The sequence below is a fragment of the Dermochelys coriacea genome, chromosome 2 (genome assembly GCF_009764565.3).
Source record: "Dermochelys coriacea isolate rDerCor1 chromosome 2, rDerCor1.pri.v4, whole genome shotgun sequence".
In the NCBI taxonomy this organism is placed as follows: domain Eukaryota; kingdom Metazoa; phylum Chordata; order Testudines; family Dermochelyidae; genus Dermochelys; species Dermochelys coriacea.
This window is the reverse complement of record NC_050069.1, coordinates 43,456,313-43,472,350: the sequence shown is the minus strand read 5'-3', so window position 1 is coordinate 43,472,350 and position 16,038 is coordinate 43,456,313. Positions and strand designations below refer to the sequence as shown.

Sequence of the window (16,038 nt, the reverse complement as noted above, 5' to 3'; positions counted from 1 at the left end):
AGGAGTACTTGTGGCACCTTAGAGACTAACAAATTTATTTGAGCATAAGCTTTCGTGAGCTACAGCTCACTTCATCGGATGTAGCTCACGAAAGCTTATGCTCAAATAAATTTGTCAGTCTCCAAGGTGCCACAAGTACTCCTTTTCTTTTTTGCAAATACAGACTAACACGGCTGCTACTCTGAAACCTGTAAAAACTTATTGAATGCCAGCTTTCTGTTGCTTGGGGAGTCCTGTGGGGTGGAGTGGTTGGGTGCCCGAAGGCCTCCCCACAGCATTCTTGGGCATCTGGGTGAGGAGGCTATGGAACTTGGGGAGGAGGGTGGTTGGTTACACAGGGGCTGTAGCGGCAGTCTATGCTCATGCTGCCTTTCCTGCACCTCAGCCATACTCCGGAGCATATCCATTTGATCCTCCAGTAGCCTCAGCATTGACTCCTGCCTTCTGTCAGCAAGCTGACGCCACCTATCGTCTTCAACGTGCCACTTATCTTCAACCCACCACCTGTCCTCGCGTTCATATTTTGCTTTCCTGGACTCTAACATTGTCTGCCTCCACGCATTCTGTGGGACTCTTTCAGTGTGGGAGGACTGCATGATCTCGGAGAACATTTCATTGCGAGTGGTTTTTTGTTTTTTTTTTCCCCGCCTTCTAATCTTCGCTAGCCTCTGGAAAGGATATGATAGTATGAGCGTTGAAACATTTGCATCTGCGGGAGGAAAAAAAAAGGGAGAGTAGTAGTTAAAAAGACACATTTTAGAGAACAATGGGTAGACTCTTTCAGGGTGAACCTTGCTGTTAACATTACATAGCGCGTGCATTCGGTACAAGGTCGCATTTTGCCTCTTATATTGAGGGTCTGTCGGTTTGGTGTGAGAGATCACATGCAGGGCCAGTGGGCAACAGAATTTGGCTTGCAGGCAGCCATGGTAAGCCACAGTCTTTTGGCTTCTTTAACCTTCATAACATGTGGGAATGATTTCAAACAGCAGTGCCTTCATTTCCCATACCAAACAGCTGTTGGGCTGGTCATTTAAAATGGGTTGGCAATATAAAAGGAGGGGCTGCGGTTTTCGGGTTAACGTGCAGCACAAACCCAACTAACCTCCCCCTCCCCCCCAATTCTCTGGGATGATTGCTTCACCCCTCCCCCCACCGCATGGGGGAAGATTTCTGTTCAGCCACAGGCAAACAGCCCAGCAGAAACTGCCGCCTCTGAATGTCCCCTTAATAAAATTCCCCTATTTCAACCAGGTGACCATGAATAATATCACTCTCCTGAGGATAACACAGGGAGATAAAGAACGGATGTTGCTTGAGTGCCTGCAAACACCAGGACCACAGGCTGCCATGCTCTGTTATGCAATGATGCCAGACTAAGTGCTACTGGCCTGGTGTGGTAAAGTGTCCTACCACGGAGGACACAATAAGGCTCCCTCCCCAGAAACCTTTTGCAGAGGCTTTGGGAGTACATCCAGGAGACCTTTTATGGAGATGTCCCTGGAGGATTTCCACTCCATCCCCAGACACGTTAACAGACTTTTCCAGTAGCTGTACTGGCCGCAAATTAATCATTCAACACTCTTGCTTTTAAACCATGTATTATATTTACAAAGATACACTCACCAGAAGTCTCTTCTCTGCCTGGCGGGTCTGGGAACCCACCTTGGTTTGGGGGGTACTTGCTCCATGTCCAGGGTGAGAAACAGTTCCTGGCTCTCGGGGGAAAATGGTTTCTCCACTTGCTTGCTGTGTGCTATCTTCGGCCACCTCCTCCTCATCATCTTCCTCGTCCCCAAAATGCGCATCCCTGTTGTGTGATGATCCATTGACTGAGTCAAAGCACAGGGGAGAGGGGGGGATAGTGGTGGCTGCACCCCCTAGAATGACATGCAGCTCATCATAGAAGTGGCACGTCTGGGGCTCTGACCCTGAGCGGCCGTTTCCCTCTCTGGTTTTTTGGTAGGCTTGCCTGAGCTCCTTATGTTTCATGCGGCACTGCTGCAGGTCCCTGTTATAGCCTCTGTCCTTCATGCCTTTGGAGATTTTTTTTTTTTTTCAAATGTTCGGGCATTTTGTCTTTTGGAACGGAGTTCTGATAGCACAGATTTGTCTCCCCATACAGCAATCAGATCCTGTACCTCCCGTGCGGTCCATGCTGGAGCTGTTTTGTGATTTTTGGGACTCCATCATGGTCACCTCTGCTGATGAGATCTGCACTCACCTGCAGCTTGCCACGCTGGCCAAACAGAAAATGAGATTCAAAAGTTCGCGGGCCTTTTTTTGTTTACCTGGCCAATGCATCTGAGTTGAGAGCACTGTCCAGAACAATGGACCCCTATCACACAATGGAACACTCTGGGATAGCTCCCGGAGGCCAATACCGTTGAACTGCAACCACACTACCCCAAATTCAACCCGGCAAGGTCGATTTCAGCCCTAATCCCCTTGTCAGGGGAGGAGTACAGAAATCGATTTTAAGAGCCCTTTAAGTTGAAGTAAATGGCTTCGTCATGTGGATGGGTGCAGGGTTAAATTGATCTAATGCTGCTAAATTCAACCTAAACTCGTACTGTAGACCAGGGCTAAGGCAACCAAAATTGGGGGTGGCCAGGAGCTCATTAAAGCAGGGATATAAACGGAGAGCACTGGATAGCTTGTGGAAGGGCCCTGAAATAGAATAGGAAGAGTTTTCCTTGTCCAGGGCAGGAAGTAAGGAGGAATTGGAGAATTGGCAATATAGTAAGATTGCCAAAGAGTTCAAATTAAATCTCTTTGCCTTTTGTTACTCCATTTATGACTCCCAGTACATTGGAGCCAAGATGAAGAAATGCTCTATGCAGAGCTGTGTGCAACTTCAATTGTCAGGATACAATATCCTTGTTCTTTATCATTCCCACACCCCCAATTGTTAATTGTGGATACAACCTGAGTATGGCTCCTAGAGAGCTGCAAAGATGGTAATGCAGTGGTAGGAGGCTTTATGAAAATGCTAATGTAGACATGGCCATCGTGACTATTATCGGCAAATTAGAGTTAAGGCTAAAACCAGACGTTAAACAGCAGGATGCTATATAGATCAATAGAGAGACAAGCCTGAGTTTTCTGCTCTTTGTTTTTGACTCTTGCTTGACAGAATTGAACTTCAATTTCTTGTTTAAATGGATACTTAAGGATGAACGTGCACTATATTGACAATATGTGTTGCTTGGTTAATTGACTGATTTAACCTTTTGGGACATTGAGATGGAGAAATGAAAATACTTAGTTCCAATATATAGTAGTTATCAAAGCTATTTGGCGGCACAAAAGCAGCAATGGTTCCCAGTTCAGTTATTATTGAACTCAAATTTCTGTATGAAATCTAATGTGTGTAAAGAGAGGGAACTGCTTTAATCATAAGTGTAGCTTGTTGTGTAGTGTTTAATGTAATGACATTTATATATTACAGCAAGATACTAACTTAAAGAAGTCATGATAATACAAGTAATCTCAATAATATGAAGCCTTTGCTCAGAATCTTCAATTAGAAATGGTCTTAAAAGGTGTGTATGAAGTTCTGATAAAGTATTTTCACACTCTGTTAATAATTTATCTATTTTACATTCTTCAATAAGGCTGAAAGATAAAAAGGCCTGTAGGGAGGAGGTAACTCACTTAATGCACTCAAGGAGCATCAAGTAAAATCAGTAAAAAGAAAAGGAGTACTTGTGGCACCTTAGAGACTAACAAATTTATTAGAGCATAAGCTTTCGTGAGCTACAGCTCACTTCATCGGATGCATCCGATGAAGTGAGCTGTAGCTCACGAAAGCTTATGCTCTAATAAATTTGTTAGTCTCTAAGGTGCCACAAGTACTCCTTTTCTTTTTGCGAATACAGACTAACACGGCTGCTACTCTGAAACCTGTCATTAAGTAAAATCAGTGTTATTGTCTCATCATGTTACTCCTGAGAGCATTCTTCAAAATTCAGCAAATGTTATTTGTCAGATAAATGTGGAGGCTCCAGCATGGCATTGGGGAGCACAGGCCACTGGCTGCACGGAGGTGGGAGATCACTGTGCAGCTTCCCTCCCCCCTACCCCCACCGCGACACAGACTCAGCGGTGAGGCTTCACCCAATCGTGACACAGCGCAAGGACTGGGCCTGCCCCAGAAACACCCTGGGGACCTGCCTCTCTGTGCCAGGTGCACCAGGTGTGGACAGGCAGGTTCAGCAAGGCAGGATCCAAGTGTAGACGGGCTTAGTGTGGGTTGAGAGGGTTCTGTGTGGGGCAGTCTAGGTGTGGGCGGCTCAGTGGGGGACCTGAAATCACAGGGGCTTGTTGGGGGGTTTTGGGTGCAGCGATAATGGGACTCTGCAGGGGGGTCCAGGTGAAGGTGATTAGGGCTCAGTGGTTTGGGGATCTGGCTGTGGGTGGGTTGTTGGGGTGGTCCAGGTGCAGGCGGAGTGGGACTTGTCAGGGAGGGTTCCTGGGTGTGGGGGTGGGGTCGTGAGGCTCAGCAGGAGGGTCTGAGTACAAGGGCATCTGGATGCACAGGGGTTGGGTAGATGGGGGAGCAGCTTCCTGTACAGTGATCCCTTCCCTTGCAACTGAGGAGTGATGGGTGCAGAAAGCACCGGGGTGGGGCAGGGGTTTGTAGATCTTCCTACTGCTGGGGGAGAAATCTGGAGGTGGGTCTTACACAGCCCCAGATGCTGTGCAGGGGAAGAGGAAAGTCCGATCCTCTTCAGCCCAGCTGGGACTAGCAGCTGAGACCGGCAGAGGGTAGGAGCCACCAGCTGGGTCTTCCCCAGTCCCGCCTCCTGCCCCACAATGATTTATCTCTCTGCCAGCTGCTCTGGGCACCTGATACATACTGCTGAGGAGGGTCGCATGATTGCTCTTGTGGCTTCCCTTTGCTTCCTCATCAGAAAGTCATTTTTTCAGGGGTGGAAGCAAAGAAATCTTTGAGGGACATAAGTTCTGTGCGTATGCAGTAGCGCATAATTCTCCCAGGAGTAATCATGTACAGTGAATTCAGCTAGTGCTAGTATGTAGTACTTGTTTCACAGGAGTGTTCAGGAATGGATGCTAACAAAATGTGGGTTGATTGCATTTGTGTTCAGTAATTGTTACCATATGGGTTAGGAGCAAGAGAGGAGGTTTGAATTATGCAGAATTTGTGGCCAGTCGTTTTGTAAAATAAAAATAGATCTGCAAGTCTGAATTATTTAGAGTATTTTCTAAAGAGATTTAAAATACATTGCCCTTTTTTTTTTTCCTGTTGAAGGGATTATTTATAGTATGTTGTTCAAGAGCAACATTATTGCACCAAGGTAAGAATATAGTGAAATGCTATGATGGCTCAGGGTACTGTTGTAGATAAGAATTGGTTTGGACTATGATAAACACAGTATGTCAAGATTCAAAATGTTCCTTGACTTTCACAGCTACAAACTTCTGCCTTTAATTCTATTGCATTCAGGAGATGGAGCCTTTTTCATATAATGTAATGGCTAACACACTAGTACTCCTGTTTTATCTTGATTTATGTATTATGGTGCATTTAGTATCACTTGTCAACTGATTCTCCAGACAAACTTGCTTTTTGTTTTGGTACATATAGCCTCTTGTTTGAATTCCCACAAAAAGCTTTAATTAAAGTTGCAAATGTAGATCAGTTGAATTAAAGGTGAAGAATCCCAAGCGTTGGAGCATGAAATGAATTACAAACCCAAGTTTATACGTAAGATATTTAAATGGCTGTCTAGCCTGTCTTGCTTGCGGCTCAACATTTTGGTCCATCACAGGGACACTTAATAAAATTTATTTGATTATGAAAGGATATGTCCTGCAAATTTTAAACTGAAGTATTTTAATCATCCCTGTTGCTATGGGGAGAAGTTGGTGGTACCATGTCCAACTGTCTCCACTACTTCCCCAAGAACATAGGACTTTCCATCCTCGACCAGAGCCCAGGTCCATCTAGTCTAGCATTTGTCTTCTATAGTGGCCAACTTCAAATCCTTAAGAGGAAGGTGTAAGAGCCCCAGAGTAGATGGATATGGGATAATCTGTACTCCACATCAGGTTTGTTCCTCTTCTTTCATATTTGGATATTGGCTTAAGACCTGAAGCAAGGTTTAATATCTCTTATGCAACACTTTGATTATGACTTTTATGGATATTCTTGATACTCATAAAATTATCCAGTCTGTTTTTAATCTTGAAAGTTCTTGGCCTCAACGACTTCTTGTGGCAGCGAATTCCACAGGTTTATTATACATTGTATGAAAAAATATTTCCTTTTATTGGTTTTTAATTTCCTGTCTTTTAATTTAATTTATATATCCTTATTTTTGTGTTTGAAATGGGGAGAACTGTCTCTATATACCATTCATTATTTTATATACTTTTATCATATCTTCATCTCCCTTCCAAAGTAACATTCCAATCTTTTTGGTCTTGTGTTTTTTCCTTGCCCTCCATTGTTTTGGAAACCCTTCTCTGAACCCCTGGTAGTTCTGCAATATCCTTTTTTGAGATCGAGTGACCAGGATAGCACATAGGATTCTAGATGAGACCACACCATTGACTTATATAAAAGCCTTCTTCATATTATTCACCATTCCATTCTTTTTGCAACTTAATGTTTTTATTTTTTTAACTACAGTTGCACACTGAGCAGAGGTCTTCATTGAGCTTGGTACTGTGATGCCTCTGTCCCTTTCCTGAGGTCATAGTAATTTATAATACTCTAAGATGATAAAATTTTCCCTCCAATGTACATTACTTTGCATTGAATTTCATTTGTTATGTTGCCTGGCGTGAGCTGGAAGTGTTCTGAGCTCCCTGTTGGCCTTCTATGCAATTGCAGAGGAGAGAACAACTCTGGCTGTTTGAATGCCTGCTTCCCTGCTGGACTGTGGGAGCTTCATGGAGGGTAGGATAGGTCTTGTGGGAACACAGGATGGCTCCCCTTCCCCCTCAGAGCCATTTGGGACATTCCAGGAGAGGGAGCTAAAGAGAAGTTGAGAATTAGCAACCAGTTGTAGTGATGGGAATAGCTGGAATGCAGCATGTACATTCATAGATACTAAGGTCAGAAGGGACCATTCTGATCATCTAGTCCGACCTCCTGCACAACACAGGCCTTTCAGCCCCCAATGCTCCCCCTACCCCTACCCCCAGGAGCTGCATGGAGGGAAGCATAGCAACTGAATATGAAGGCTCTGCACTCACTGGGAACTCTGCGTCTCTGCCGGAGGCTTGTAAGTGTTTTTTTTGTTTCCCTTTGTGTCACTTGTGGAGTGTTAACTATGGGGACTCTTTATCTGTCTTTGGTGTTGTCTAAGCCCTTGGCTACACTTGCGAGTTAGAGCGCATTAAAGCAGCCCCGAGCGCCCTAGCTCACTCCCTGTCCACACTGGCAAGGCACGTAGAGTGCTCTGACTCCACAGCTAGAGTGCTCCTGGTACTTCACATCGGCGAGAAGATTAATGCTTGGCTGAAACGCCCGGGCATCAGTGTGGACGGGGTGTTGTATTACTTTGCTCTGATCACTCTCCGGAAATGTACCATCATCCCCTTAAGTCAAGTGGCCACTCTTGTAGTTTAGTTTTGGCATTGCTGCAGGAATACAGATATGCCCTTTGAAAGTGCCGTTTCTGACAGCCCTCGTGCTTATCTGCTCTGAGACAAAGCAAGCCAATAGTGTGGAATGCTGTGTGTGAGAGAGAGGCGGGGAGGGGTCTGCTGCTGTCTGAACTTAGCATGTCAGCATGCTGTCTTGTATCAGCCCCCCAAAAACCCACTCTCTCTCTCCCCCCCAACTACACACAACACACTTCCTGTCACACTCCACCCCACCCCCATTTGAAAAGCATGTTGCAGCCACTTGCATGCTGGGATAGCTACCACAATGTACTGCTCTCTGTGGCCATTGCAAGAGCTGCTAATGTGGCCATGCGAGTGCGGTTGCAGCTGTCAGTGTGGACAGATTGCAGCACTTTCCCTACTGCACTCTACGAAGGCTGGTTTAACTCAAAGCGCTCTACATCTGCAAGTATAGTCATGCCCTGAAGTTGGAAATTGCGCTGGTTTAACTTAAATTATCTTGGGGCACATCTTCACTGGCAGCGGCAGCGCTTTTAATGTGGTTTTTGTAGTTGCAGCATAGCGCTGGGAGAGAGCTCTTTTTAAAAAAAAAATAAAAATCATCTCCATGAGGAGTGTAGCTACCAGCGCTGGGAGCATGGCTCCTAGCACTGGTGCACTGTCTACACTGGCACGTTACAGTGCTGAAACTTGCAGTGCTCAGGGGTGTATTTTTTCACACTCCTGAGTGAGAAAGTTGCTGCACTATAAAGTGCCAGTGTAGACAAACCCTTATTTAAACCAGTGACTTTTGTTTGTGGACACTTTTTTTTTATATATATATCTGTTATAAATAGGTTATGTTAAGTTGGCTTTCACCTGTAAATTTACAGAGAAATTGCATCAGGTTAGAGCGTGACCTGGACAACATGTAGAAACTGACACAACAATTAAACACCGCTTAGCATTTGGTGAAAATGCGGGTCGTTGTGTTTAACATTACTGAGTGCTAAACTGTCTCAACGTTTTTAATTCTCAAGACTGCTCAAAGTCATGGTTTAATTTTTAACTATAGACAAGCCCAAAAGGTTGTATTTGACACTTATGAAAGGCTTCAAGAAAGCACTGTATTGTTTTCAGTCTGCTTCTTCCTGTGAAAGCTCTTAGCAGTATCAGAGGCATTGAAGATGTCTGTGTGTTGATTCAGGAAGAAACCCCTTACATCGCTTCATGTTTGGAAAATTCTTGACCGTAAAGGTTAGAAATGTTTTGAATGAGTTCTTAAAACCTGTAGAAGTTGGCTGCATGTCACAGCAAAATGCAAGGTGGAAAAGATTGTTCAGCATAAGTAGTTTGCACACATTGTAAGAGACCATTGAGGGTAGAGTGTCTTGTTAACACATCTCCAGTCATAGGACAAAAACAGGGAGTTAGTGGATAGTGTCTATCAGAGTATGAATGTAAGCTTCCAGGGTGGTCTTTGAAAGTGTTGTGCAGGTTTTCTTTGAGAATGAGGACTGTAGGCCAGATATAGAGTGATAGCTTTGTGAAGTGTTCACCTATAGGTGATGTGGTATTTGTCTTTTATCATTTTCCTATGTAAATTCAAGCAAGAGTGTAGTGATTGTTTAGTTTCACCCACTTAGTTGTTGCTGGGGCCTCTAGTGCACTGGATGAGGCTCACCACATGTTGTGATAGGCATAAGTAGGACCCATGGATCTTGAAAGGTCTGTTGTGGGGGTGTTGATCACTATAGCAGTGGAGATATGTCGGCAGGTTTTACATCTGTTATGGCATGGCCTGGTGCCATTTTGAGTTGGAATGAGCTTGGGAGGGTTCAAGAAAGCCTCCACTTAAAGAGGTTGGAGAGTTGTTTGGGCCAGCTCATCAGAAGCAAGCTGCTTCCCACAAACCAGGACACGCCAACTCAGAGGCACCAGAGCTAGTCTGCTGCCCTGCATAACGCAGGCCATAACTTCCAGCACTGAGCCCAGTAACTTGTGGTTTAATAACAAGCTATAGAGGGAGTCACTAGAACCCCATGTTCTGGAACCCATACATCTTAAATTTGTTTATCTTTAATTACACTGGTTAGAATTTTCTCTTTGACTCACCTTGAAGCTATCCTACTAAACTTTTTTACCCCAAAAATTTGCTGAACAAAGTACTTTTTACAGGTCTGCTTTACTCTTTCCAAATCGGATCGAGTTAAAGCATGCAGCCACCTGGGCACAAACTATGAAATGTATAGAAGAATCAAGTTTTGTTCTATATATTTTTAAAGTTTATTTTGTGACCAGTTGGCTGTATGCTTTTAGTAATGTTTTTCTGTGAACTCAATAGATACCTTTTGGACCAAATCTGTGACTAACTTCTGTTGCTTTGTAAATTTAATTATAAATGGCTGCTGGAATGAACATGCCTCAGCTTTGGCATCTAATCATTCACAAAAGGCTGCTTATTACAAGAATACCATTAAGCAAGAGTGGTTACACAACTAACTCTTACACAAACAAGAAATTTATCCTGTTCTTCAACAGTCAACAATCTGGACTGGTGATTTTGATCCTCAAACAGCAGCTAACAATCATAAGACTTACTGTCAAACCTCATTTGCATCACCTCCCCAATACTAGCTGTCAGGCAGGGTATAGTCAGGCAGCAAGCAAGGTGGTGTCAGGCAGCAAACAATCCTTTTACTTACTGTTGATACTACTTCTCTAGAAAGTAAATGATCTTCATGCTGACAGTTGTAATGTTGATTACTTAGTTTGAAACACTACTTACATTTTGAATTCTTCTTGCGATAGTTAGAGGTGTACTTACTCCTTAGATTTAGGACATCTCAGTGGCATGTATATCTGGGCAGTGTGGCTAAAATGAATAACTGAAGATGGAATTTAATACTGAACAAGAATTGTCTTTGTGGAGTATAGGTGCATGCCACACAGAAATTCAGGCAGGATGTTTGGATTCTTTGAATATTAATAAATTGTCCTAGCTGGGTAAACTTGAATAAACAAAAGAAAGTGAAGAATTAAACAAGTATGGAAATATTTCATTGTAATGTCTCAGGCATTTATGGATTCAAAATAATGTGAGATACGGTGGAATTGTAGTAGTTCCACTATCCAGGAACTAAGCAGTTGTCTACACCACAGGTTAGTCAGTATAACTTACGTCACTCAGGGATGGGAATAAGCCATCCCCTGAGCGACACAAGTTGCATCAACCTAAGTGCTGGTGTGGACAGCACTATGTCAGTGGGAGAGCTGCTTCCGCTGACATAGCTACTGCCTCTCAGGGAGGTGAGTTTATTATGTTGACAGAAGAGCTCTCTCGTGTGGCCAGAGAACATCCACACCAGAAACTGTAGCGCTTCTAGTATAGACTAGCCCAGAGATGCCATAAGAGCAGTTACTGCAGTGTTTAAACCTCGTAAATGGCTCACTGAGGGATTAAAAAAGCCTGTGACAAATGTAAACAAAACCCAAGAAACCTCTCTTGTCATGTACCTTTTATTTATTGGCTTCTTCTGGAGCTTGTTGCTGTTGTATGAGCACCTCCTCCTTCCCCCCCCCCCCCTTGAGAACCAGGGGTAGTACTCTGGTGAAAAGCCCAGCCCACAGAAGCTAAGACTTCTGCTGGTTTACTGTCTTTAAGCCCAATTTAATGGGAAGTGGGGCTCCATTTTTTTTATATTAATCTCTGGCTAGTAGGTGTCCATAAACTTCTACCCAACCACCTTTTAGCAGCTGAAAGAGAAGAGGGGCTTTCTGTTCTTCCCCTTCAGTGCCTCTTTGTTGTGAGGAAAGGTGGGAGGAAAACAGGTCTTCACTCTCCGCCTATTTTGAGGAGGTAGGTCTTCTCTGTATAGAACGCCCAGTACTTGCTTTTGTTCAGATCTCTCCCAAGCATCAGCAAAAAGTCATAATTCTTGAAAGTTTACTGTGGACTTTAAGGTTTTGAATAGCAACTGTGAAACTAATCAGTCTTTCACTTCCTTTTTTCTGCCTGTTAGCTTTTCAGTGCTTCTGTTGTTCAGAGATTTGCCATCTGCAGATGCATGAAAACACCATTGCAACAGTTTTGTTTTTGTTCATATTTGAAAAACAACTATATCTGTGCAACTATAAAGGCTAGAAACTTTTTTGAGCGCTTGAATTCTGTGGAAATTGATAATTGTTTAGAAACTTATCTTCGCCAAGAAAAACTTCACACTGGGGAGTAGGCACGTGTAGAATTTTCAGCCCATGACTGAAATATATGTACAATGCAACTTAGCAATATTATATATACGTGTAAGATACTATATACACTTGTATACTATACATATAACAATACTAGATATACTTAGCCATTATCTTAATTCTTATCTGTATTAACAATATTTTTGCTAGTGTGTCCTGTGGTGATCCTGTTGGTGGTAACTCAATGTCTAAACAAACCATCAGTTGTGTCAAACTTGTGAATGTTTGAGCTTGCGAATAGTGACAGACATTCAGAAATATAGTCTAGAGAACAGGTGCAGCTTGGGAGTGGCTGTGCAAGTCTTTCTATGCTGGTCTACTAATGGGCATTTATCCATACCTGGAGAAGGGACAACCTCTAGGGATAAGGAGGGTAATTCAGTCACCTACCCTGTCTCCTAATATTATCAACAAGGTTGCTTTTGGTGTCATTTATGGTGGTGGTTTCTGTGTTATGGACACCTGTCCATTGGGAACTAGACAGATCAATTTTCTTTCAAATAGGCTACTAAAAAGTCATCCGTTGATAGAAACTTTTAATTGTTACTGACCTGAGCAGGATTTGAATAAAAAAGTGCTATCAGTTAGCAGTGCCCAGAGCCATCAGTCTTATTAGCTGTTTCAAGTAATTTTGTTTTATTAAATTATTTGACTATAGAATGCTTTTGTGAATCAGTTATCTTCTAACAAAATATTAATTTTTGTTTTAGGATACCTGTAAAAGATGGTGGATCGCTTGGCAAACAGTGAAGCAAATACTAGACGAATAAGTATAGTGGAAAACTGTTTTGGAGCAGCTGGTCAACCTTTGACCATTCCTGGTCGTGTTCTGATTGGAGAAGGAGTGTTAACAAAGCTGTGTAGGAAGAAACCTAAAGCAAGACAGTTTTTCTTATTCAATGATATTCTTGTCTATGGCAACATTGTTATCCAGAAGAAAAAATACAATAAACAGCACATAATTCCACTGGAAAATGTTACTATTGATTCCATCCAAGATGAGGGGGACTTACGGAATGGGTGGCTTATCAAGACACCAACAAAATCTTTTGCAGTTTATGCAGCCACTGCAACAGAGAAGTCTGAATGGATGAGCCACATAAATAAATGCGTTTCTGATTTGCTTTCCAAAAGTGGGAAGACACCTAGTAATGAACATGCAGCTGTCTGGGTACCTGACTCAGAGGCTACTGTTTGTATGCGTTGTCAGAAAGCAAAATTTACACCTGTCAATCGTCGTCACCACTGTCGCAAATGTGGCTTTGTTGTATGCGGACCCTGTTCTGAAAAGAGGTTTCTGCTTCCCAGTCAGTCATCCAAGCCTGTGCGGATTTGTGACTTCTGTTATGATCTTCTTTCTGCTGGGGAGATGACTACTTGTCAGCCCACTAGATCAGACTCTTACAACCAGTCACCTAAGTTCCCTTTAAATGATGTATCCGATGATGACGATGATGATGATAGCAGTGATTAAGGACCAAATACTGTTTTCAGGCGTTATAATTGGTGTTTTGAACCATAAAGAGCTGCTTTTGGGGAAACCTGTAGCCAGACTCCTGTGAAATTCTATCCTAGCCATAACATTTGCCTGAGTATCTTCAGCTACAATGTGCCTCAATATGAATGCTCTAGACAATTAGGCTTTTCACTCTTCTGCAGGGATAGACTGTTGCAAATATATCAGAAAATTTTCCAACTTTTTATACTTGAGTTATGTCTAGAGTAGACTTGTTGTTGAAGATTGGAAAATTCAGCGTAGCTTTCTTTGTTATTTAACAACCATGCTACATAGTGATACTTTATCATTTCTGTTTTTTTTTATATGGGAAAATAATAAACATGCATGAAACAATGATAAATATATTTTGGTTAATTCCATCAAATTATTAGCTTTTTCTAACCATGTTATGTAATGATAAATTGAATTGACATTTCGTAACATATATTCATACTTCAAATGTCACTAATTTAGGGAAAAAATTGTTTTGCATTTATTTATGACCAGCAGTGCCTTGTAATGATTGTGCTGTTTCGGGAAGAAACAAACCTGTTGCATACTATCTGGATTTGCATGGCACAGCACAGATATCTGAGAATTGATGGTGCTATTGAAAATTAATTGCTGTGGTAAAATAAGGTTTTGGAAAGCGCATTAACGTATTCACACCAATGCAGTGAGTGACTGTGGCTCCAATCATGTAACCTAATCTGTGAGGGCAGTCCACTGGTACACATGCAAATTCCCACAAACTTGAGTGAGCTTCCACAGAAGTTGTAGAGGCTCACTTGCATGCATCAAATTACAGGGTCGTTATCTCTGGTGGATAAATTTAGTGTGATCTTCTCCACATGGTTATACAATCTCATTTCTCTTCAAAATAGTTTTAAGATTTCTTACATTTTATATTTTATAGGTATCAAATAGTAATTGGCAATTGCATTGTTAAATTTTGACTGGTGGTTTAAGTAACATTTTGTTCCTGAAATGTATTAAGTTGTTCTGAATTGCTTCCCAAAATGACACTAATTTGTTTATTTCACATTAGCGGGAGGTATTTTTAGGTAAAGATTGGAATTTATTTTTAAATAAGCTAGTGTGAAAAATTTCTGACCGACAATCTGTGAACACATTTGGAAAAATGGCTCTTCTTTATACACAACTGACCTCAGGTTAAAAGTGGAATGCAGATTATTTCCTTTTAAATATATACACACTCATGACCAAGAAAGCTGTAACTAAGTTACAAAATGGTCAGTGCAGAAAATGTCTCTAACAGAGTTCACTTTACTTCTATCAAGTTCTTTTCTACAGAAGTATGATATTCCTATATACATTTAAAAGTTAGTTTTGTGAAGATTTTACAAATCTTAAACGTTGACATTTCTTTATTTTTATAATCAATTTTTATGTGAAAAAAACCTCTGAAATAATTGTATGGGAATATAGTAGCAACTGATTTTATAAAAGAAACGTGATTGTTAAATTTATATATAGATGTTTATTAAGTGACAATTTCTGCACTGTTTGCCTTGGCTGGCAATAATTGGGTTAAAAGTATTTATTGAATAAATAATCAATGCTGCATATTGCACTAGTCTCCCAATCTGTACATTGTAACTGTTTTTAGCAAAATTACAATGTAAAGCAATAATTCTCAATTCAGTATCTAACTAGCTAAAGAGTGCAATTAACATAAGAATTGCTGTAATTTTAAATTGAACAAAGAGATGCTATTTTCTTTGAAAAGCACGGAAGTAAAAAGTTTGATCTGCTTTAAAATAAATATTGAAAGAGGGAAAACACTTTCCGTAATTAGGGCTTACGGAACAGGGGCACTCTTTAATATTACCTGATAAGCAATAAATGGGGGAGTGTGCTCAAAAGGATAGCTGAAATAAATCCGTGTGCTCATACCTTGATTCGTAGGAAACAATGACTTGCAGAACTGAGGAAAAATGATCTGTTCTGTTCTGAGAGAGTATTTTCAGACAACAAATCTTACCTTTGTGCTTTTGCAACAATATTTGTTTCAGAAATGGAGGCTAAACTTAATTAGCTTAGTTTTTCTGTAGAAACCTAATTCATAGACTTTGTGTAAATATCTGTGCTAAAGATTAACAATATACTTTTAGTTTTCTTTTCTTAAACTGAGGTACAAGATTAATATTCACTTGTCTTGTTTCAGAATTCCATCCTTTGTATATCTTTCCAGTATGTTTGTAAGTTGCACATATGTCTTCAGCACTTTTTTATTTTTTTTCTGGGAGGAAACATTTAAATTTCTTCCTAAGTTATTTCTGCAGAATGTTCTTGAACCTACGCAAATGCATCATTACCTGTTAACAAAATTTGTACTATGCTGCACTGATTCCTGAAGCTGTAACCAAACTGACATCTAAAGGGGAAAAATCATTGTTTCATTTGAAACTAATGTATACAGTCAAAGCTCTTAGAGAACATAAAAATGTTTTGGTAATATGCATATTCCATTGTGGTGGTTCAAATAATTTTTTTAAATGGGTGTAAATTGTCTTGTACTTTCAGATTATTCAAAGGGCTCAATACATGACTTGTAATCTTCTTTTCGGTCAAATCTACTTATTTTACTTACAAATATATGGTGTAGCTTCAAACCTGTATGTGTTAATTCTTCTTTAACTACAGGCCTTCAAGAGTGACCAAGGGTACAGCAGTAGCATGGTAAA

At 41.3% G+C, this 16,038-nt stretch overlaps 1 protein-coding gene across 5 annotated transcripts in view; it reads left to right on the top strand.

Annotated features, from left to right (window-relative positions):
• The window catches only part of PLEKHF2 (pleckstrin homology and FYVE domain containing 2), a 44,857-nt gene extending 29,040 nt beyond the window's left edge, over nt 1-15,817 (top strand). For 4 of the 5 annotated variants that reach the window (XM_038393219.2, XM_043507575.1, XM_043507577.1 and 1 more), the window contains exon 2: nt 12,543-15,817. In XM_038393219.2, the coding sequence (XP_038249147.1) occupies nt 12,557-13,306 (750 nt within the window). In that variant the 5' untranslated portion in view covers nt 12,543-12,556 and the 3' untranslated portion in view covers nt 13,307-15,817. Of the gene's footprint in view, nt 1-11,641; nt 11,814-12,542 lie in introns of those variants that run through there. The other variant, XM_043507574.1, reaches the window with a different exon arrangement.
• Nucleotides 15,818-16,038: the final 221 nt, after the last annotated feature.